This window comes from Mesoplodon densirostris, chromosome X, assembly GCF_025265405.1.
Source record: "Mesoplodon densirostris isolate mMesDen1 chromosome X, mMesDen1 primary haplotype, whole genome shotgun sequence".
NCBI classification, from domain to species: domain Eukaryota; kingdom Metazoa; phylum Chordata; class Mammalia; order Artiodactyla; family Ziphiidae; genus Mesoplodon; species Mesoplodon densirostris.
In genome coordinates this window covers 18282666-18307340 of record NC_082681.1, presented here as the reverse complement: position 1 = coordinate 18307340, position 24675 = coordinate 18282666, and the positions used below count along the sequence as shown (strand labels likewise).

General features: G+C 43.2%; 1 protein-coding gene across 8 annotated transcripts in view; it reads right to left on the bottom strand.

Moving 5' to 3' along the window:
* The window catches only part of ARHGEF6 (Rac/Cdc42 guanine nucleotide exchange factor 6), a 116283-nt gene that overhangs the window by 68762 nt on the left and 22846 nt on the right, over positions 1-24675 (bottom strand). For all 8 annotated transcript variants that reach the window (XM_060086995.1, XM_060086997.1, XM_060086996.1 and 5 more), the window contains 3 exons: positions 17477-17561; positions 15187-15311; positions 13361-13562 (listed from right to left, as the gene is read on the bottom strand). In XM_060086995.1, coding sequence (XP_059942978.1) covers positions 13361-13562; positions 15187-15311; positions 17477-17561 — 412 coding nt within the window. The remainder of the gene's footprint in view (positions 1-13360; positions 13563-15186; positions 15312-17476; positions 17562-24675) is intronic.

Here is a 24675-nt window from a genome sequence, read left to right as displayed (position 1 = left end):
TCTTTTCCGACCACAATGCTATGAGACTAGATATCAATTACAGGAAAAGAGCTGTAAAACATACAAACACATGGAGGCTAAACAATACACTACTTAATAACGAAGTGATCACTGAAGAAATCAAAGAGGAAATTAAAAAATACCTAGAAACAAATGACAATGGAGACACGACGACCCAAAGCCTATGGGATGCAGCAAAAGCAGTTCTAAGAGGGAAGTTTATGGCAATACAATCCCACCTTAAGAAACAGGAAATATCTCGAATAAACAACCTAACCTTGCACCTAAAGCAATTAGAGAAAGAAGAACAAAAACATCCCAAAGTTAGCAGAAGGAAAGAAATCATAAAAATCAGATCAGAAATAAATGAAAAAGAAATGAAGGAAACGATAGCAAAGATCAATAAAACTAAAAGCTGGTTCTTTGAGAAGATAAACAAAATTGATAAACCATTAGCCAGACTCATCAAGAAAAAAAGGGAGAAGACTCAAATCAATAGAATTAGAAATGAAAAAGGAGAAGTAACAACTGACACTGCAGAAATACAAAAGATCATGAGAGATTACTATAAGCAACTCTATGCCAATAAAATGGACAACCTGGAAGAAATGGACAAATTCTTAGAAATACACAACCTGCCAAGACTGAATCAGGAAGAAATAGAAAATATGAACAGACCAATCACAAGCACTGAAATTGAAACTGTGATTAAAAATCTTCCAACAAACAAAAGCCCAGGACCAGATGGCTTCACAGGCGAATTCTATCAAGCATTTAGAGAAGAGCTAACACCTATCCTTCTCAAACTCTTCCAAAATATAGCAGAGGGAGGAACACTCCCAAACTCATTCTACGAGGCCACCATCACCTTGATACCAAAACCAGACAAGGATCTCACAAAGAAAGAAAACTACAGGCCAATATCACTGATGAACATAGATGCAAAAATCCTCAACAAAATACTAGCAAACAGAATCCAACAGCACATTAAAAGGATCATACACCATGATCAAGTGGGGTTTATTCCAGGAATGCAAGGATTCTTCAATATACGCAAATCAATCAATGTGATACACCATATTAACAAACTGAAGGAGAAAAACCATATGATCATCTCAATAGATGCAGAGAAAGCTTTTGACAAAATTCAACACCCATTTATGATAAAAACCCTGCAGAAAGTAGGCATAGAGGGAACTTTCCTCAACATAATAAAGGCCATATATGACAAACCCACAGCCAGCATCGTCCTCAATGGTGAAAAACTGAAACCATTTCCACTAAGATCAGGAACAAGACAAGGTTGCCCACTCTCACCACTCTTATTCAACATAGTTTTGGAAGTTTTAGCCACAGCAATCAGAGAAGAAAAGGAAATAAAAGGAATCCAAATGGGAAAAGAAGAAGTAAAGCTGTCACTGTTTGCAGATGACATGATACTATACATAGAGAATCCTAAAGATGCTACCAGAAAACTACTAGAGCTAATCAATGAATTTGGTAAAGTTGCAGGATACAAAATTAATGCACAGAAATCTCTGGCATTCCTATATACTAATGATGAAAAATCTGAAAGTGAAATCAAGGAAACACTCCCATTTACCATTGCAACAAAAAGAATAAAATATCTAGGAATAAACCTACCTAAGGAGACAAAAGACCTGTATGCAGAAAATTATAAGACACTGATGAAAGAAATTAAAGATGATACAAATAGATGGAGAGATGTACCATGTTCTTGGATTGGAAGAATCAACATTGTGAAAATGACTCTACTACCCAAAGCAATCTACAGATTCAATGCAATACCTATCAAACTACCAATGGCATTTTTCACAGAACTAGAACAAAAAATTTCACAGTTTGTATGGAAACACAAAAGACCCCGAATAGCCAAAGCAATCTTGAGAACGAAAAACGGAGCTGGAGGAATCAGGCTCCCTGACTTCAGACTATACTACAAAGCTACAGTAATCAAGACAGTATGGTACTGGCACAAAAACAGAAAGATAGATCAATGGAACAGGATAGAAAGCCCAGAGATAAACCCACGGACATATGGTCACCTTATCTTTGATAAAGGAGGCAGGAATGTACAGTGGAGAAAGGACAGTCTCTTCAATAAGTGGTGCTGGGAAAACTGGACAGGGACATGTAAAAGTATGAGATTAGATCACTCCCTAACACCATACACAAAAATTAGCTCAAAATGGATTAAAGACCTAAATGTAAGGCCAGACACTATCAAACTCCTAGAGGAAAACATAGGCAGAACACTCTATGACATAAATCACAGCAAGATCCTTTTTGACCCACCTCCTAGAGAAATGGAAATAAAGACAAAAATAAACACATGGGACCTAATGAAACTTCAAAGCTTTTGCACAGCAAAGGAAACCATAAACAAGACGAAAAGACAACCCTCAGAATGGGAGAAAATATTTGCAAATGAAGCAACTGACAAAGGATTAATCTCCAAAATTTATAAGCAGCTCATGCAGCTCAATAGCAAAAAAACAAACAACCCAATCCAAAAATGGGCAGAAGACCTAAATAGACATTTCTCCACAGAAGATATACAGACAGCCAACAAACACATGAAAGGATGCTCAACATCTTTACTCATTAGAGAAATGCAAATCAAAACTACAATGAGATATCATCTCACACCAGTCAGAATGGCCATCATCAAAAAATCTAGAAACAATAAATGCTGGAGAGGGTGTGGAAAAAAGGGAACACTCTTGCACTGCTGGTGGGAATGTGAATTGGTACAGCCACTATGGAGAACGGTATGGAGGTTCCTTAAAAAACTACAAATAGAACTACCATATGACCCAGCAATCCCACTACTGGGCATATACCCTGAGAAAACCATAATTCAAAAAGAGACATGTACCAAAATGTTCATAGCAGCCCTATTTACAATAGCCCGGAGATGGAAACAACCTAAGTGTCCATCATCGGATGAATGGATAAAGAAGATGTGGCACATATATACAATGGAATATTACTCAGTCATAAAAAGAAATGAAATTGAGCTATTTGTAATGAGGTGGATGGACCTAGAGTCTGTCATACAGAGTGAAGTAAGTCAGAAAGAGAAAGACAAATACTGTATGCTGACACATATATATGGAATTTAAGAAAAAAATGTCATCAAGAACATAGGGGTAAGACAGGAATAAAGACACAGACCTACTAGAGCATGGACTTGAGGATATGGGGAGGGGGAAGGGTAAGCTGTGACAAAGTGAAAGAGCGGCATGGACATATATACACTACCAAATGTAAGGTAGATGGCTAGTGGGAAGCAGCCGCATAGCACAGGGAGATCAGCTCGGTTCTTTGTGACCGCCTGGAGGGGTGGGATAGGGAGGGTGGGAGGGAGACGCAAAAGGGAGGGGATATGGGAACATATGTATATGTATAACTGATTAAATTTGTAAAATTAAAAAAAAAAACTTTTGCTTTTCACTGTCTTCTTTCCATTACTTATCTATGATTTAAACTATAATTGCTTAGCTATAATTTATTTACCTTAGCAATAAATGTCAGCTCTAAAAAAAAAAAAAAAAAAGACTGACAGAGGATAAAAGAGAGAAGACACAAATTACCAATAGGAGGAGTGAAGTAGGGGATATCATTACAGACTCTGGAGATGCCCAAAAGATAATAAAGAAATACCATGAACAACTTAAAACACATAAATTTGATAATTAGGTATGAAATGGCACAATTCCTCAGAAAACCAAAACTACCACAGTTCACCCAATATTAAATACACCATTTGAATAGCCTTATAATTATTCTGGAAATTGAAGTTATAAATTTAAAACTGTGGAAAAAAGAAATCTCCAGGCCCATATGGTTTCAGTGGAGAGTTCTACCAAATGTTTAAGGAAGAAGCCATAGCAATTATTCCCAATCTCTTACAGAAAATAAAGAGAAGGGATCACTTTCCAATTCATTTTATAAAGTCACTATTAATTACACTGACACCAAAACCAGACAAAGACAGTACAATAAAGAAAACCGCAGACCCATACCCCTCATGAATTTCAATGCAAAAAACGATAACAAAGAATTAGCAAATAGAATTCAGTGATATTTTCAAAGAATTGTATACCATAGAATTCATCTCATGGATTTTGGTTAAATATTCAAAAATCAATCAATGAAATCCATGGTATTAATAGTCTAAAAAGAAAAATCACATGATAATAGCAATCGATGCAGCAAAAGCACAGGACAAAATTCAACACCCATTCAAGAAAAAAAAAACTTCCAGAAAAAAAAAGGAATAAAGAGGAACTTCTCCAACCCAATAAAGAGCATCTATGAAAACCCTACAGCTAGCATCTTAACTAGCAGTGAAAGACCTAAGGCTGAAGACTTTCCCCCTAAGATCAGGAATAAGACAAGGATGCCTGCTCTCACCACTCTCACTCAGTGTAGTGCTGGAAGGTCTGGCTGTCCCTGCAGTCTTGGTGTAGGATGGGGAATCAATACCAAGAGAAGAAGGAAGACAGGTTTGGAAGGAAAACATTGGAAACTCTTTAAAAATGTAGTCCTGGGCTTCCCTGGTGGTGCAGTGGTTGAGAGTCCGCCTGCCGATGCAGCGGACACGGGTTCATGCCCCGGTCCGGGAAGATTCCACATGCCGCGGAGCGGCTGGGCCCGTGAGCCATGGCCGCTGCGCCTGCGCGTCCGGAGCCTGTGCTCCGCAGCGGGAGGGGCCACAACAGTGAGAGGCCCGCGTACCGCAAAAAAAAAAAAAAAAAATGTAGCCCTTGCAAACAACTGGCCCCACGAAAAACATTCAAGGGGTGGATGCAAAGAGAAAAACACGAGCACTAGGTTTCAGTGACAGTTTCTTGCCTCTTGTACCTCCTTTGCCCTCCACCGCTGCCTACTCTCGCCACGTGCAGTCCTAGCTGAAACCCACCCTCGGCAACACACAGAGAAGGAATAAGAATGTGGACGTTCAGAGGAGACAAGTCCAGTCCCTGGGGCTGGTTCAAAGTGACGGGAGGGGAGCAAAACTTATCACCCCAAAATGTCTCTTTGGCGTGTGGATTATTTTGAGCTGAAAACAATCAAGGCTCTAAAGACTCAGGAAGTCTTTCTTTTCACCACCCCCTTAGCTGTCTAGAGAATTTAGGTAGAGGGCCTGTTCCTGGAACAGAGCTATCAGCAGAGACATATGCAAAGAACGTGTGCTGGGTGTGAGGGGGGCAACTCTCAGAGATCAGAGTCCACTCTGTGTCCCACTGTCTCTGTCTGGTCCAGCAAACGTTTATTTACCAAACATTTGCTTTTCCATCTCTATGTCAATTGCCCTCCCGCCCCTTTGAAGTCCCAAATCCCTACCCCCAACATCCTCTTTTGTCTTTAGCTGAAGTTGGTATTTAAGGCGAGGGTTTCACCATTTTGGCGACTTATTCAGTTCTCCTGGGTCTCTCCCATGTATACATGTTATTAAACTTGGATTTCCTCCTGTTAATATCTTATATTGGCTTAGTTCTCAGACCAGAGAGAAGAACCAAGAAGGGTTAGAGGAAAATTTCTTCCTCCCCGATATGACCTAACGTGGAAACATAAACATTTTACATGGTGTTTCTAAGGCCATTAAAAAACTGGTCAATTCAATTCAATCAGTGGGAAAAAAAATCAGTCAATGTAGTGAAGAATTCAAATGGCTTATTGTGGTGGCCTCTCCCGTTGAGGAGCACAGGCTCTAGGTGTGCAGGCCTCAGCAGCTGTGGCACGTGGGCTCAGTAGTTGTGGCTCACGGGCTTAGTTGTTCCGCGGCATGTGGGATCTTCCCGGACCAGGGCTCGAACCCGTGTCCCCTGCATTGGCAGGTGGATTCTCAACTACTGTGCCACCAAGGAAGCCCAACTCTCCTACTTCTGATGTAAAGATCCCTTTCCCATTAACTCTCGATTCATTCCCCTCCCTTGCTGAGGTACAGATTCCTATGCCTGTTGGTGGTGACAGGTCAAAAAGAAATCTAGCGATAACTAGCTTTCTCTGGACGTGAAGCATCTATGTGATACACCCAGAGGATTAAAACAGGAAGTCTAAATATAAAGCCCAATCCTAGTTTTGGATTTTAATAAGTAGGAAGAGTCATTTCTTAATCTGCCTTAATACAAATTTAATTAGCCATCTACCTAATCCCCTCACTTGACATCTATATTTACCTGAGAAGAAGTTTTAGAAGGATTTAATGATCCCTTAACTGAATCAGTTGCAGAAAACAGAACTTGCTTAAAATATCTGCTCCAATCATACTTGCCTCAATATTTTCTTGGCATGGACATTTTGCCAGGAAAATTTTAATGTGAAGTCCTGACAAAACATGTAGCCTCTCTCAGTAACAAAGACACAAATAAAAAAAGAGAGATAGGGACTTCCCCGGTGGTGCAGTGGTTAAGAATCTGCCTGCCAATGCAAGGGACACAGGTTTGAGCCCTGGTTCAGGAAGATCCCACATGCCGTGGAGTCACTAAGCCCATACGCCACAACTACTGAGCCTGTGCTCTAGAGACCACAAGCCACAACTACTGAGCCCACAGACCGCATCTACTGAAGCCCGTGTGCCTAGAGCCCATGCTCCACAACAAGAGAAGCCACCACAATGAGAAGCCCGTGCACTGCAACAAAGAGTAGCCCCTGCTCACCGCAACTAGAGAAAGCCCACATGCAACAACAAAGACCCAACACAGCCAAAAATAAATTAATTAAAAATTTTTAAAAAGAGATATAATTTACTACCTTACTGATGTAGTGGCAGACATGACTTTGATGTATAAACAAGTTAATTTATACCACTGATTTTGAAGAAAAGGACTGAAAATTGGATAAATGGCTAATTTTCTTATTTATAATGTATCTGACTCAAATTAAATAAAGGAGCAAGGGCCCTTAATATATCTTCTGTAGTTTATATAATGACTAAGTTATTCATACAGGTATTTTTCATGAAGATCCTTGAAAAAATATTTTTAGTCAAAATAGGGTTTACTTTTCTCATGTAACAAGAAATTGACTGGTAACAGGGGCTTCCTAATGTCACCAGTGTCCAGGTTCTATCATCCTTGGTGAGAGGCTTTTATCATCATGGTCACAAAAACCTACTCTATCTTCAGTCTTAAGCTCATGTTGAAAGGTTTGTGTGTGTGTGTGTGTGTGTGTGTGTGTGTGTAAAACTTTATACTCAAATATTCTATTTCTTAACGTTCTACACTATTACACTGGTGGTTCTGTAGGTCCTCAGAAATCAACCTCCTCCTGAAGAGAGGAAGAAGATGTCCCCAGGGCTTCGGCCATAATTATCTCTAGACAAAAGTTACAGCAGAATCTAAAACGTAAAAGGCCACCCCCAAGGGCAAACTTCCAGAGCATGAAGTGCTCTTGTCAAGGGAAGAAAACACTGCACAGCTCTCCATGGCACAGCCATCTGCAGGGTTAAGGGCTGTCTGGGGATAGGGTTGCTTCATTTGGTTTCTAAGGCAATCCTAAAGAACCTGTAGTATCAGCCTGAATGGTACCCCAGGCTACCATGAACAAGTATGTCAGAATTCCTGACTACTTGAGTGACCTCAGTGTTACACATCTGCCACAATAGTAAGCAGATGGTTCCATGCCTGATTCAACTTCATAAAGGACCCAGAATTTGTATGGCAGAGGAGTTTAAAACTCCAAATTGAAGGTTTCGTTCCTTTGAGCTAGGCATTTAACTTAGAAATCATTTTTTTTAACTCTTTAAGAATAAATTTTCTTTCCTGAGCTTACATGGCAGTATGGACTTCGTGGAAAGAAATTCCAAAGTTGACAAGTATTTTCTAGACCAAGCACAAAACAGCACAACATTGAATTTATATTGTCCTTCAGCAGCATCCTAGTAGGTTTTGGCCTGCTTACTGTTTTGTGGAGGCAACACTTGGGTGGGAAAGAATTCAAGTCAGCAAAGACCTGACACCTACTTTCCCAGCAAGACCTTTGCATTACACCTAGCTCATCTCTTCCACGGTCCCCTAAACTCGCTCTGCTCACCTACCACAGCTCTTTCATGGTTTTTGATCTCCCCCACCAATCACTACAACTTAGATGGTCCTTCCGGGCCTATCCACACAGTCTCCGTGTCTTTGAGGGTTCATCTCAAGCCCTATCTCCTCCAGGAAGCCTCTCCCGACCTCTCCAGCCACCGTGTTCTCTCTGTCCACTGATGATCTGCTATGTATTTACGCTTCATCATCCACCACTTCATACTGTCCATTGTCAGTTTCATCTGCAGCTCTTCTCTCTCTCCCGTGCTCCAAATCCATACTGCCAACCTGCTAGAAATCTTCAGAATGATGACTCGCTGGTGCCTCCACTCAACATATCCAAAACAACTCATCATCTTCAGTACCAATCACCCCCCCAGCATGCACGCACACGCACGCGCGCGCGCACACACACACACACACACATACCCTTCTCCTATCTTCTTTTTTTTTTTTTTTTTTTGCGTACACGGGCCTCTTACTGTTGTGGCCCCTCCCATTGCAGAGCACAGGCTCCGGACGCGTAGGCTCAGCGGCCATGGCTCACGGGCCCAGCCGCTCCGTGGCATGTGGGATCTTCCCGGACCGGGGCGCGAACCCGTATCCCCTGCATCGGCAGGCGGACTCTCAACCACTGCGCCACCAGGGAAGCCCTCCTATCTTCTCTATTAATGGAGTTCAGCATGTATGTCTAAAGCACTGCATTAGACACTATGGAGATAGGAAGGTATACAACGATGAATAATTGCCCTTTGACCTACATGTCAGGATGAGTTAGGCACCCCTCTTCTGCTCACCACTCTCCAGAGTACCCTGTATTTGGAAGTTATCATTCAATATGCTAATGAGATCTTCCCCTCACTACACTATGAACACCATGAGGGCAAGGGGCATGCCTTAGGTTTCTGTGCCTGACCGGTGCCCAGGTCAGAGACCAATATCCTAGTCCTCTGCTGGCTGGCTAGGTGGATGACATCGCATGCCCTTAAGAAGCTCACCATCAAGCTGGACCCCTAGACTTGGCGTTATGCTCACCTCTTCCCTTTTCCTCATAGCTGATTATCAGCCAGTTTTCTTGATTCTATTTCCACAGTATCTACTGCATCCATCCACTTTCTCTTCCTCTCCACTGTTGCCAAAGTCACCCACGCCACTATCTGGATTGCTGGGACCTCAGCAGTAGTCTTAACTGGTTTCCCCACATCCTCATTGTTTACCCCCACCACTTCCCTGTCATCCAGCCCCAACACCACCACTAGAAAGATCTCCCTAAACCACATGCAGTCCCCTGCTTACAGCTTGTCATTGACACCCTTCTTAATGTAGCTCCAGCTCAAGGCCCCACCCCTTCTCTTCATTCACCAGACCCTCAGCCCAAATCCCCCTACCACCCACTCCATGCTTCCCTACTTCCCGGCTTTAACTTAGTGACTCCTTCTAACCTTCTGTCCATCATAAACCTCTTTTCATCATTCAAGACCCACATCAAGTGCTTTTATCTCTGAGGTTATTGTTAATCACATCGTTTCTTTACTCCTCCAACAGCTTCGTACGTAGAGCTCTGTCTGTGTGACTCTGTCTTATCCTGTCACTGTTGGTTGTGTACACACCTATCTTGACTACTAGACTGTAAGCTCCTTGGAGGCAGGGTCCATGAGGGCAGATTTTTATAGCCCCCTCCCCACCAAGTACCCAGGAGATGCTCAATGAAGAAGCTAAACAGGGGCCTCCCTGGTGGCGCAGTGGTTAAGAGTCCGCCTGCCGATGCAGGGGATACGGGTTCGTGCCCCGGTCTGGGAGGATCCCATATGCCGCGGAGCGGCTGGGCCCATGAGCCATGGCCGCTGGGCCTGCGCATCCAGAGCCTGTGCTCCGCAACGGGAGAGGCCACAACAGTGAGAGGCCCGCATACCGCAAAAAGAAAAAAAAAAAAAAAAAAAAAAAGAAGCTAAACAGAATTGAATGACCTTTTGATCCCTGGTCTGGGAAGATCCCACATGCCTCAGAGCAGCTAAGCCTGTGTGCCACAACTACTGAGCCTGCGCTCTAGAGCCTGCGAGCCACAACTACTGACCTGCATGTCACAACTACTGAAGTCCGCATGCCTAGGGCCCATGCTCTGCAATGAAGAGTAGCCCCCACTCGCCGCAACGAGAGAAAGCCCGCACATAGCAACGAAGACCCAATGCAGCAGAAAAAAAATAAATAAATAAATTTATATTAAAAAAAAGAATTGAATGAACTGCCCCACAATATTCATTGATTTTACAAATATTCACTGAGCCCAACAACACAGAAAAAAACATCTCTGCCCTTGTGGTACTTACATTTTAATGGTCGGATACAGATGGTAAATGAAATAAATAAGTAAATGTACACTATGTTAGATAGAAAGAAATGGTAAACAAAGACCTACAAAAGGGAAGGGGGATAGGGGCAGTGGGAATAGGGTTCAATTTTCTCCTGAGTGACTGGGGAAGGTGCTACCACGAAGCCAACGAGTGAGCAAAGACCTGAAGTAGGTAAGGGAACCAGCCGTGCTGATATCTGGGGAGAGCGTTCCAGGTGGAGGGACAGCAGGTGAGGCAGGAGCCTGTCTGGAACAGGCAACCAGGAGGCCAGTGTGGCTGAAGTGGGATGAGTGAGGGGAGAGAGGTCAAAGAGAAGGCCAGAGGGGCCACCAGAGGCCAAATCCTGGAGGGCCTTGTAGGCTATTGGGAATGACCTTGACCTTTACTCTTTCTGAGATGGGAAGCCATTATATTACTCAAGTTACACTTTGAAAGGATCACTCTGGATCTACTGAGTTTAAATTAGATTACAGGGGTGACAAGGACAGGAGCAGGGATGCCAGTTAGGAAGCTACTGCAATAAACTAGGTGAGAGATGGTCCATATTCTTCCAGTCTGAGACCTTCCCTGATGAGCAGGCTTCCTGGCCACAGCTAGCCAGACCTATCCTTGACAGTTGCATAGGATGCTTCTAAGGGTTAGGTTCCCTAGGTGTTCAAAGCAGAGCCAGAAAGCTGCCAGGTGAGTCCTTAACTGAGTTGTAAACCAAAGAGAGTACAGTAAAAGCTCTAAGGGAAGGGGCCAAAGACCAGGACAAACAGCTCAGGGCAGTCGGTCCACAAGGCAGGGGCCAGACTATATGCTACAAGGCTACATGGCATCTCAATAAGGGACACTATAAGGAGTGTGTGCTGTCTGTCTGCCCCCCACAACCCCTCAAACAATGCTTGGGACTCCCAGGCCAGGAAGCAAGAGCTGTTCCTTTTAGTTTTACAGATGAAGCCAAGTTAGAGTGAATCTGTAAAATTATTTAGAGATCCTAACAACGAGATTACACCAATTGAAAGATGTAGCAAGGGGTAAAAATCGGCTGTGAAAATCATCAAAACCAAGGAAATTTCAAGCACAGCCTGTGAAAATACTTCAGGGCTCAACAGAAACGTCTCAATTCCCAGAAATATTGCTTTGGCCAAAAAGTTCGTTCAGGTTTATTGTAACAGCTTAACGGAAAAACCCAAACGAACTTTTTGGCCAAGCGAATTAAAAACTGCTAAGACATCTACACATACATATATAATTATAAATCTGTTACTAAACACTTATTCCATTAAAGGAAATGTCCCACCTTCACCCAATACCCAACACAGAAAAGTGTGAAACTAAATTTTATCTCAAATGCTTTAGGGAAAAGCTCCTCACAGTGGTTATCTGGGGGAGGAGGTGAAGGAGAAGGGAATTTTTATTGTCTACATCATCTATTTCTATAAGTTTTAACTTATTTACAGTGAGCCTATAATTTTATTAAATAATAGTATTAATTTTGAGGCATTAAAAAAAAGCAATAAAGGGACTTCCCCGGTGGTGCTGTGGTTAAGAATCCACCTGCCAATGCAGGAGACATGGGTTCGATCCCTGGTCCAGGAAGATCCCACATGCCGCAGAGCAACTAAGCCCGTGCACCACAACTACTGAGTCCACATGCCACAACTACTGAAGCCCGCGCACCTACAGCCTGTGCTCTGCAACAAGAGGATCCACCTCAACGAAGAGTAGCCCCCACTCGTCGCAACTAGAGAAAGCCCGCACACAGCAACGAAGACACAACGCAGCCAAAAATAAATGAATAAAAATAAATAAATAAATTTATTTTTTTAAAAAGCAATAAAGACATTAACCAAAGGAAAAAATATACTGAGGCGCTAACTACTTAAAAGGAGCCCTTGCGTAAATAGCTTTGAAGAGTGAAGACATATAATAATGTGAATAACTGAACCTTATTTTATCTGTGTCGTGACATTTTTATAATGCTAGGGATTTTTTAAAAATATAGGCAGGACCCAGTTTCTTTTTTTTAAATTAATTAATTTATTTTATCTATTTATTTTTGGCTGTAGTGGGTCTTCATTGCTGCGTGCAGACTTCCTCTAGTTGTGGTGAGTGGGGGCTACTCTTCATTGCGGTGCATGGGCTTCTCATTGCGGTGGCTTCTCCTGTTGCAGAGCATGGGCTCTAGGCACGCGGGCTTCCATAGTTGTGGCTGGTAGGCTCTAGAGCACAGGCTCAGTAGTTGTGGCGCATGGGCTTAGTTGCTCTGCGGCATGTGCGATCTTCCCGGACCAGGGCTTGAACCCATGTCCCCTGCATTGGCAGGCAGATTCTTAACCACTATGCCACCAGGGAAGCCCAGGACCTAGTTTCTTAAATAATAAAAGGCAAGTACATTACCCAAGAAAGTTCTAGAAAGATTACTGATGAGTGATTAGATTGCATTCTCTGGGTATCATTAATGAGTTAAGGGCAATCTTTTTCAGAATCAAAGTGACCAGACAGCTTCCTGCAGTCCTATGATTATTATTTCTCTTACACATCTCTGAGGCATTTAGACTTAGGTCTGCTCAAAGAGCTTAGGGCTAAAAAAGGAAGTTAGCACATGACCTCTCTTATTGTTGTATTCTGCCATGGTGATCCTTAGAGTAGCAGGAAGGGCTTTGTACTATATTACACGGGCTAGAATTAGTAGACAGAAGGGGACATAGTTAAGGTGGAACAGTTGTCTGAGCTTTGAATTCTTTTGCTTTTTTAGGTTTTGCTGCCTTGATGTAGTCTAAGTACAACTTGGTTTCAAGATATCTAATCATAGATTTTTTCCCAGTTCTGTTCTCGTCTTATTTTTGACATACACATACAAGTACAAACAATTCTGTTAACCAATGAAAACTACAAGATTTTTGGTCCGAAGACCAAGGAAGTACAAAAGTCACAGTCAAAAAAGCTTTGAAAAGATTGACTTACCACTGGATTTAATTTCTCGGACATAATTACTAGGGAACCAGCCTGTTCTCCCATTTAATGTGCCTTCCCACCAGCCTCCTTCTTCAACTCTAGTGACATAAATGATGTCCCCTTTACAGACAGACAGTTCATCTTCATTAGTCTGCTTAAAGTTGAATCTCGCCTTTACTATCAACTGGTGACTTCCATTTTCCGTCATCTCCTGGAGAAACAAAAGTCACACCAGATTAGGTGCTCATCTCAATGAGGCAGGGGCAGATATGCTATGAATTTAGGGAAATAAAGTAGGGTGACCAAGGATAAAACCCCAGGTCCAACTCAGTCTTGAGTTTTTAATTTAGGAATGGGCCTAACATGGGTAGGCCTTGGGGGAATGAGGGGAAGGGGATTAATAAAGCCCTCAAAATTGTAGGCAGTAGGGCTTCCCTGGTGGTGCAGTGCCGATGCAGGGGACACGGGTTCGTGCCCTGGTCCGGGAAGATCCCACATTGCCGCGGAGCGGCTGGGCCCATGAGCCATGACCGCTGAGCCTGCCTGCGCGTCCGGAGCCTGTGCTCCGCAACGGGAGAGGCCACAACAGTGAGAGGCCTGCATACCACAAAATAAATAAATAAATTGTAGAAAAGCTTTTGCATTTGTGAGAATGTGTATTTTGGAGGGGGTCATAGCTTTTATTTCCTTCTCCCCCACCAATTATCTAAAGATACTTCTTTTTTTTTTGGCCACGCTGCTCAGCTTGTGGGGGATCTTAGTTCCCCCACCAGGGATCGAACCCAGGCCCCCTGCAGTGGAAGCTCAGAGTCCTAACCACTGGATGGCCAGGGAAGTCCCAAAAGATACGTAATAAACTATCCCACTCTGCCTCTACCCAACACTCAAAGTCTTACATAATTACGTGACCAAGATTAGGTACCAACCTCCTCTCATAAAATCTGCCTCCTCCTTCCAATTACTAAGAATATCTTAAATTGGCTAAGGCTTAGTCATATGCAAAGATCAAATATCCCACAGTTACCTAAGTCTGGAGTTCTTAACCTGTCACATGTCCCTTTAAGAAGCTGATAGCACAATAAGCCTTGACCCAAAACACAGACCAGTAACTTCACACACAGGAGATTTTGCATACAATTTGAGACAGCCCAAGGGGTATGGAACCATGGAGTGTTCATCAGCTTCTGAAAGAGATCTGCAATCTCAAAAGATTAAGTGCTTTGGAAGTAATTAAAGTACTTTGGAAGTAATAGCTCATGAGGGCTTAAAGCAAGTGGGTGGATTTTGACAAGGAATAAAGGTCTCAAAAGAGCAGAAGCTAGGGCGCTCCCTCCCAAATGAAAGCTCCCATTAAGACCAAATGCAAAGATAACCAAGCTATCCCAATATAGTAGCTCGTCCTGGGCTCAATAGGAATGCAAATAGAAAAAGAAAATGACAGCGGCAATGATGAGAGCAAGTAATATACATTGATTGCCTTCTATGTGCCAGGCACTATTTAGTTCTCCTAATAAGCCGGGGAGAGAGGGGAAATAACAGCAAACTTCCCTCCCGAAGTCACCCTAATGACTGACATTTGCATAGCATTCTCAGTTGCTCATTTCTAGAAAGGGACAGGACTTTGGGGCTTCAACCCCGATTTTCAGACTCTGCCCCACATGCCTTTGATTTGTTCCCATGGGCCAGCCTGAATTGGGGCGAGGTTCCAAATTCGTTTTCTCACAACGCCCCAAACAACAGGATGGCTATGTCACCACCTATGGAGATGTAACCGAGATAGCAATCAAAGTTTACAAATTTTAAAACAGGCAGGGGGAATTGGGGACCAGACTTACCACTGGCTTTGACTGCCTTTGCAGCCCTGGAGCTGTGCTAGAAACTGCTCCCTGTGGGTTTGTCTGAGAACTATTAGCAGCGCTAAGAGAAGAGGAACGTCCACATGGCCTTTCTGAGAGCTGATCTGTGAAAAGAGGAAAAGGCACCGTGAAGAGAACCCCTTGTGTCAGAAAAACATCTATAGCTTAATAGCTTTCACGGGACATTATCAAAGGCAACCTGATCATAATTCTAACTGTTCTATGATGAACAGGCCGAGCTTATTTCATTCCCCACCCCCCTGCCTCCCTTTTTGGTGGCCAACTTCTTTTTCTTAACCTTACTGGCCATTGCTCTCCAGTAGAATGAAAAACAGCGACAGAACCACATTTTCTCTTAACCCATTTCCCTACAACTCTTCCCTCCTGAACCTGTTGCAACAGTATGCCCTGTTAGCCCAGGCAGAACTATATTGGGTACCAAACAGCTGTTTGTGGCTCTTATTACTTTGAAATATTTCAAATTTCTCGCTTTGTTTTTTGACTTATTACTGAGTGGTTCTTTTTCTTCCTCACATGGAACAGTCTGTGTGGCACATATAATGTAAAATCCCTCTTATGCCTGGGGGAAGGGGTGGGGAGAATGAGAATGAGAGAGATGTGTGTTTGAGAAAGATGCAATCTTCATACTGGAATTATTTTTTTAAAAAAATCAAACTCAAGAGTCTTCTCTTCCTTGAAACCTTGTGAAATTCAATCAGCCCAGCGCTGAGTTGGGTGTTTTCAGTATGCCGAGAGCCATACTAAAGGGACGAGCTGGCTTCCTGACAAATTCAAATGAGGGATCTTTTCCTCTCCATTTATTTTTAAAAGATATAAACTGCAAAAGTCTAAAGCCCAAACATTCCCGAGGCGACAAGCTCAGTATCCAAGTAATTTCCTTGATGCTGTGGGTTTTAACTTTCACCTCCTTGTGTTTTATAAATATCTATGGCAAGGGAAGAGACTGTAAAACTTGCTAGGAGAGTTTGGCAAAGGAACATATAATTTGTATGGCATAATGTTCGAATTATACGATCCTCCCTGCCCAGAACTGGATAGTTGTCATGTGTGTTAAATATAGTTACTTGAATTAGCTGTACTTTCTGCTATATGCCTTGCAATAGCTCCAAAGCATTTTCTTCCAGAGAGCAAAAGAACAACTTCAGAGAAGTATTTTTACATTTATTGCTATTATATACAGCTCTTTTGACTATAATTACTTGATAGCTTCCTAGATGCTCCAGCCTATTTGGCACTTGATTATTGTCTGTTCTTGTTCTCTCATTGTTTCACATGGGTAAGTTGAGTCTCCCTAAATAGACGGTAATTTTCTCCAGGGCAGGGACCAAGTCTTACACTTCCTTTGTAGCACCTGGCAGTGCTGGGCACACAGCCTGTTGACTCTCCAACGGTTTGAGCATCAGGACCCGTGATGGAGCATCAGGGCTCTGGAGTCGGTCAGGTGTGGGTCTGAATCCCAGGTCTGCTGCTTACTTTCTACTTGGGCCACTATGGGCCTGACTTTCCTTATCTGTAATATGGACCTAATACTAACACCTACTCCCAGGCTTGTTTCAAAGATTGAATGAGACCACCGATGGCTCTTAGGACAGCCAAGACCCATGGTAAGGGCTCAACACATTTTAACTATGGTTATTACTGCCCAGCTGTAGGTAAGATACTATATCACGGAAGGAATGAAGTTATACTTTAAGGCTGTCATCATTTGCTTTGCATTTACTAGGATTTATATTTCATTCCGCCAACGTGATGGATACTAAACATTTAAATAAATGATGTTCTTTTCACTCACTATGAACCTGAGGTTTCATTTCCAGTGCAAGGTTACTGAAGGGTTCCTTAACATGGACAAAGACATACAGAAAACTATGAGAAAAAATATGTCTCTGGCGGGGAAAGGGAAGTAACGGCTGCATTTTGTAAACTTTATGAAAAAGGGAACTGATATTTTTTCCTTTTTATTTTCTGTCTTGTTATACTCCGTTGCCTATTCAATAGCTTTGAGTGAAATTGTTTCTTGGTTCTTATTATATTAAGGGCATTAGAATAACCTCTATGACAGTTATGTTTAAATCCTAAACTATGACAGATTAAAGTATCTGGCACCCATCAGGGTTTCTTTAGGGGGAGGAGAGAAGTCTGCCCCAATCGCACAATCCTGGCCATAGATAGTTGGCTCCTAGGGTAATCAGAGACATGTGAACCCAAATGTGTCGCCCAGAACCCATCTGTCCCAAGCCCTGCTTACCTTCTGTTGCTTTGTTGACAGCTAAAAGAGTGCTCAGAACCTTGGAGAAATTGACCCCTGCATGAAGGTCATCAGGATCAAATATCTATGAGAAAGGAAATTGAAACTGTTAAGACACTGTAAGTATTCAACTCAACAAACCAAACTATCAGAAGGCCACTTCCTCTAGCTCTCAGGAGAAAAAAAAAATGTAAAAGCCAAGACCCAAACCTCCGTATACCTTTGGGGAGAAATGAAAGCAGCAGCTGAGCCGCCTAATGACATGTGGCGGGCCATCAGTGAGTCAGAGAGAAGCAGTAATGGGGAATGAGAGCCACGCCGACTCCAGGGCCCACTAGGAAATGCACAGACCTGCTCTTCTGACCTGAGCCCATCAATACTCTCAGCCCAGTTACTGGAAATTCTGTGCTGGGTTACAGTCAATGCCCACAGAAGGAGGGGAAGCCTTTGTGACACGCTTTCCTCTGTACAGTTTATTCACTGTTCTCAGCCAGGGCACTGTCTGCAGGGCCTTCCTCTCTGCTGCTCATCCTCCCCGAGGCCACCCACTGGGTCCCAACTCCACGTCGCCCAACTTTCTGCCCAGGCCTGCCTCTTGCTCCCAGCCTCAATGCCCAGTTTCTGCCCCTTGACCTTGCCCCTCTCAGCTCATCTTCATGGATTTGACCCTTGGGCGGCCTGAGCCTATAGGTTCTTCCTGGCCTTAGGTGACTTTTCCAGATATGACCTCTGACCTTCCTGGTATTACTCAACTGCCAGCAGCAAAACATTAAAGAAATACAACATTTCACTTGGCCTGTCGCAACCATCATTCTGATATCCCACTGTCCCTAGGGAAGATACCAAGCAGTTGTTATTTGAAAGACAATTGTTAATTTAAAAATGTATTCAGTGCTTCCCTGGTGGCGCAGTGGTTAAGAATCTGCCTGCCAATGCAGGGGACATGGGTTCGAGCCCTGGTTCAGGAAGATCCCACATGCCGCAGAGCAACAAAGCCCGTGCGCCACAACTACTGAGCCTGCACTCTAGACCCCGTGAGCCACAACGACTGAGCCCACGTGCCACAACTACTGAAGCCTGCACGCCTAGAGCCCGTGCTCCCAACAAGAGAAGCCACTGCAATGAGAAGCTTGCGCACCACAATGAGAGTAGCCCCTGCTCACCAAACCAGAGGAAAGCCCGCGTGCAGCAATGAAGACGCAATACAGCCAAAAATAAAATAAATAAAATAAAAATAAATAAATTAAAAAAAATAAAATAAATGTTTTTAAAAATAAAATAAAATGTATTCAATATTTTGTAATAACCTATAATGGAAAAGAACCTGAAAAAGAATAGATATATAGATATATAACTGAATCACTTTGCTGTACACCTGAAACACTGTAAATCAACTATACTTCAGTAAAACAAATTAAAATTTTTAAAAATATAAAAATTAAAATGTATTCAATGTTTTAAAATGTATGGAGGTGTCTTCTAGTCTCATAAGTGTGTATTTGAAACGAGAAGTATGCTCAAGCACAGGCACAACCTATTAATTCGCCAGCCAATGATGCCAATCTATATATATCTATAGGTAACCAGATGCCCACCTTCTGGATGGAAATACACCTTCAAAAAACATTTCATTCCAGGATGTCTAGAAGTTTGCATCCTTTTGTTTCCCCAATGTGGTGATGGGAATAAAATGTACCTTTGCACGTGGGACATGGTTGGTAATGAGCCTAAGATTTTGAAGGATCTGTCTTCCCATCAGGTAGAGACATTTGTTCCATTTCTAATCCTCAGGTTTTCTGGGAGCTGTGTCAAGACCCGATTTTATCTTCTTTGTGTACATATTCTAGAAGACCTAAAATCTCTCTCAAATGAAAATATAGAGTATTTTTTTTTCAAATTTGGTGGGGGGGCATCAGTATAAACAATATATGCAAATGTGTGCCCCTTCTGAGACTTACAACTCCTTTTTTAAAAAAATAAATTTATTTATTTATTTATTTATTTATTTATGGCTGTGTTGGGTCTTTGTTGCCACACGAGGTCTTTCTCTACTTGCAGCAAGCAGGGGCTGCTCTTGGTTGCGGTGCGCGGGCTTGCAGTTGCAGTGGCTTCTCTTGTTGCGGAGCACGGGCTCTAGGCACGCACAGGCTTCAGTAGTTGTGGCACATGGACTTCAGTAGTTGTGGCTCACAGGCTCTAGAGTGCAGGCTCAGTAGTTGTGGCGCACGGGCTTGGTTGTTCCACGGCATGTGGGATCTTCCCAGACCAGGGCTCGAACCCATGTCCCCTGCATAGGCAGGCGGATTCTTAACCACTGCGCCACCAGGGAAGTCCCCACACTCTTTATTCATTTAATCAATGAATGTTTTGCATTCAAACTTAAAATGACTGAAGAGCCCAATCACATCTAAAAATGAAACACTAATACACTCTTAGCAAAGGGGGAATGTCGATATTACTAAAGAGTTAAACGACACTACGATCCAAATATGTTCCTGAATGCTACAATCTAAAATGTAAACGTTGGACTTCCCTGGTGTTCAGTTGTATTGGTACTTGGCTGAATTTGAGAACAAATAAACTGATCAGAAAATGAAATGTGCATCAACAAGAGGCACTGTGTCTGCTTGAGGGAAGTTGCCTGCACTCTACACAGTTCCCTTTTTAGAAAACCTCAATACACTAGAATTTACCCACAGATGCTGTTCTGAAGCACTCGGAACTACATAGGAAGAAGTTGGAAGAGGCCTCTCGGGACTAGCAGAGAAAGCAATGCCTGAGGGTTATGATTTCCAAGCAGACAGAAGGTTAGATAGAACCATGAATGCCCTCTACAGCACTGCACCCTCACAAGCCTCACATGGAACAGTACCGAACATTCCACCCCAGACCTTTCTTCCAGGCACTTGAGATTGGTCACCTACTAAAATGGAAATATTATTTGGAGAGAGTGCAATACTTTCAGCTGTTATCAGTCTTTTACATCTTAGTGGAAACGAGAGGTGTGAGACCAAGTTTAGAGATGATGATGTGGAGAAAAACTAAGGGCACTGGCACCCAACTAGGAAAAAGCAAGGGAGATTCCCCCAGCATGGAGAGGGTGCGGGGAGAGCAAAGAGAAGTAGATTCCAATACAAACCACTTGCCTAGGCCTAATCCCAATCATTTATATCTGCAAAATGGATAACCAATTCCCCCTTTCTATCTGCAAAGCAATGGGATGGTTAAAAGGTAATGCAAATTTGTACTTTGACGCCGTTCTGCGATTTCTCAATACAAAGTCCCGATGACACTCTTCTCCCTATACTCTGTGCAAGCCTCACTCGCCTGTTTAGCGACTCTGGTGTGAAACTGAGTCCCAGATTAGCTGAACTTTCTTGATTCCTATCTTGGTGCAGAAATTAGCTGCTTAGTTCCAGTTGGATCTGTGAAGGTAAGATGAACAGCAGGATTCCCTCCCTCCATTTACCACTACTGTGAGGCAGACAGGAAAGAAAGGATTGCCTCTTAGACTACAGCTCGATGGTTTCAAGGTCCCACACCTGCAAGGGGATGAGGCAAGGTTCAAGTATAACAACGACAAAAAAAAAAAACATTTACTTTACGCTGGGTAAGCAATAGGAGAGACAAGGATTAAAGTTCATTCAAGGTATTTTTTTTTAAGTATTTACATAGAGTCAGCCTAAGGTCTAATCCTACATCGGCAGCTGAAATCAGACAAGGCATTTCATTTTTTTTTTTTTTTTTTTTGCGGTATGCGGGCCTCTCACTGTTGTGGCCTCTCCCGTTGCGGAGCACAGGCTCTGGACGCGCAGGCTCAGCGGCCATGGCTCACGGGCCCAGCCGCTCCACGGCATGTGGGATCTTCCCCAACCGGGGCACGAACCCGTGTCTCCTGCATCGGCAGGCGGACTCTCAACCACTGCGCCACCAGGGAAGCCCAAGGCATTTCATTTTTAAACGTATCCCCACATTTTTCCATTTTGGAGATCCACAATGACAGCAAAACCTATTTTCCATCCACTAAACACCAGGTGTTAATTCTGAACCATTGGGGACCTGCCAGTATAAGCTTCACAGAAGTTAATATTTACATGGCTTTACAAATAGATCCTTTTTGGAGGAGTTTTTAGTTTCATCATGTATGCTATTTTATGACATTTTCCCTAAACTGAGAAAAGCAAGGAAGCACAGGAGAAAACACTCCCCGCAGCCACTTGGTAGTCTTACAGCTACAGTTTCTTGACTTACCAAGCCTTTGCTATGCGCTATATGCTGACACCATGCTTGGAGTCTTCATTGCCCTTGATTCTCCGAGCAAGCCTGTAATGTGGGTACAGTTATTTCCCCCATTTTATAGATAAGTAAACAGTGACTCAGAGTAAGTAGTTAAGTCACAAAGCAAGAAAGTGATGAAACCAATAAAAATACACAAGAAAGTGCTCCAAGAGGCATTTTAGCCCTGTATGCATACTTTATGTTTTCATGAGACATGAAAAAGATGAGAAAGAAATCTGTGGGTTTGTACACAGAAAGAAATCCCTTGCTGCTGTCGATGTTTGTACACAAAAAGAAATCTCTTGCTGCTGTCGATATGAAATCCCTTGCAGCATCTGTACCATACGCAGCAAGTTTGTTACAACCTCTAAGATGACTTAATTCAACTAATTGTGACAAAGGGAAAATGGCCTTTATGAGAAGACTGTCTCCCCAGGGGCTTTGCCTAACTCATGTGCTGTCCTTCTCATTTCAAGGGGCAGCCCTGACCCAGCAAGCACCTGGTCATGTTTGCCAGAAGGGGGTTAGGGCTGCCCTGAGTTACTTCTATTTGTTCATCTGGTTCCACCGTCCACATAAGTGAGGTGTTAGCTGGGGGCGGGGGGGGGGCAGGGGAAGGGCGGCATCCAGCCCATGGTTATAGGACCAAGTGAAACCATTCCTCGGCATCATGCTCTCAGCACCTGAGGTAACCAGTCACGGCCCCAGCCACATCCTTGTTAAGAGAAGAAGCCATACCATATGCTAGTTCAGATGCCTAGTGTTGGGTGATGCCTGTGATGCCTCTAATGTCATGTGGCTTCAGGACCATTCAGTGAACTTCATTTAAAGCTAATATAGGGTTTGAAGTGATCACAATAGCTCCATCACTCAACTATTAAAGTCTAATCAACTGCAAAGCAAGTGATTCAGTGGGACCACATGGACATAGCTTATGTTTCAGGCCCATTTTTTAAAAAAATTCCAAATATTTCAGGAACATTCTATCTCTTCCTTGTTCTTACTGAATAAGATCTTAAATTAACTTAGCCCGTCTTGAATCACATTCTCTTATCCTCACAGCTGAGCACGCTGCCTCTGTTAACCCCTGAACTTGGGAGGAAATGTCATTACGTCGTGCGACAGAGAAAGCAAATCTGAGCTGCTTAGTCATATTTCACCGGGTGGCAGTGCTCCTGGCTCTCTGGACACGACCTGGGATGCTTCCACTCAGCTCCTACTAAAAGCAGCCACCAAGTCAGCAACAAATAATGCTCTCAGCTCAGAAACTGAACTCAATTCGCCACTGGTATTCCACTTACTAGAATACAGTGGATGGCATTTGTACCCTGCCTGGTTTTAAATGATAACTGTTCCAATTTGATATGGAGCAAACCCTGCTCTCTACTTCTCTCTTATTTCCTTCCTTTCTCTCCATTTCAGCAATTTAGGGAACAAGATCTGACTTATGCATGTAGTTGCAATAACATCAGTATACTGAAAAGAGCCCTGATGTGAGGGTCAGGAGACCTTGACTCCAATCCCAGATTTGTCCCTGCCGAGCAGTTGTGAGGACCTAAGGAAAGCAACACTACTTTCTTTGTGGCTCTGTTTCGCATCAGGACAGTGAGAGATATCATTGACCAAAGGAGCACAGGAAAAGGCCTGCTGGTCCATCATCTGAATAGGGGCTCCCAAAGGCAGCATCTTGGCTGGGTCTCCAAGGTCCAGAATCTGGCCTTCAGTTCTCAAGGCTCTTGAAAATGGACTCATATTAACCACGTTCACAAAAGGCCAATGCATAAGCCAAAATGCCAATTTACTAATTAAAAAAAAAATGAAGAGGATTGGATACTCCCATTTTATGGGCCAGATCACTCTCTCCCAATAGAGGAATCTACATAGTAAGCCAAATTACAATTAGAAATTTGTTGGTTAATACAGAATCAAAGCAAAGGGAGTCTGGGGTATCATGGCCTAACATAATTATTACCTGTTTATAGTTGATTTTTCAAAATGTCATGTTTTAAATGGCCTATATATAAATTCTGGCTTTAACTTGCCACCACTGCCTCGTGGGACTCAGATTGCAATTGTGGACAGCTTTGACCATCTATGTCCTTTTGTCTCTGTGGATTTATATAGAGTTACTTTAGATAACTAATACGGGCTTCTAGATGACTTGGACATCATCTCATCCATAGCTAGGAAGTCCAGCTCCCCAGAGCTCCTGTAATAGGAGCAAAGATCTGAGTGTAATTGTCACTGCTCACACCTCATCGAGAAGTCCCCAAATCCACTCCGGGATGGTTTCCTCAGCATCACTGACATCAACGTATCCCACCTTATGATTGCCATTCTTCCTTGTTAGCACTCACCTAGGGAAAAAACCGCTTTCTCCACAACAGAGATTTATCTTCAGTTGAGTAACAAGTGTTGAGGAAAGTGGCGAATGAATGAGGAACGATACAGGAATCTTGGTGGGGGTGGTCCCAGGATTAAAAAGAGAAAGAACAACTGGCTTTGGATAATCTCACCGAAAAGAGAGTAGGCACGAAGGAAAGGGAAAGATGAAATCTCTCTTGTTAATAGCATTTGCCAAGCCAAGGGTGGGAAGCCAGAGGCTTAGAACCAGCTGCCTCTCAGCTCGCTGGCCGCTGTGGCCCTCCCCCTGCCCCTCCTCCTGTGCCTCTGTCACTAGAGCCACACTGGCTGCCAGTTTTGAGGGATGCGGGCAGACGGGTGATGCCCCAGCTGTTGGAGCGTCTGTGCGCCAGAGCTGGGGGTGTCCTTCCCAAGCCCCAAGCCACCACCGCGTTGGAGAAGGGGACTTAACTTCTTAGTTGTGCAAATTGGAATGAGGAACACATTTTCCCGGGGACATAGTGTCACCTGCACCACTTAGTCTCTATGACATCCATAGTTCAGCCACATTAGTTATT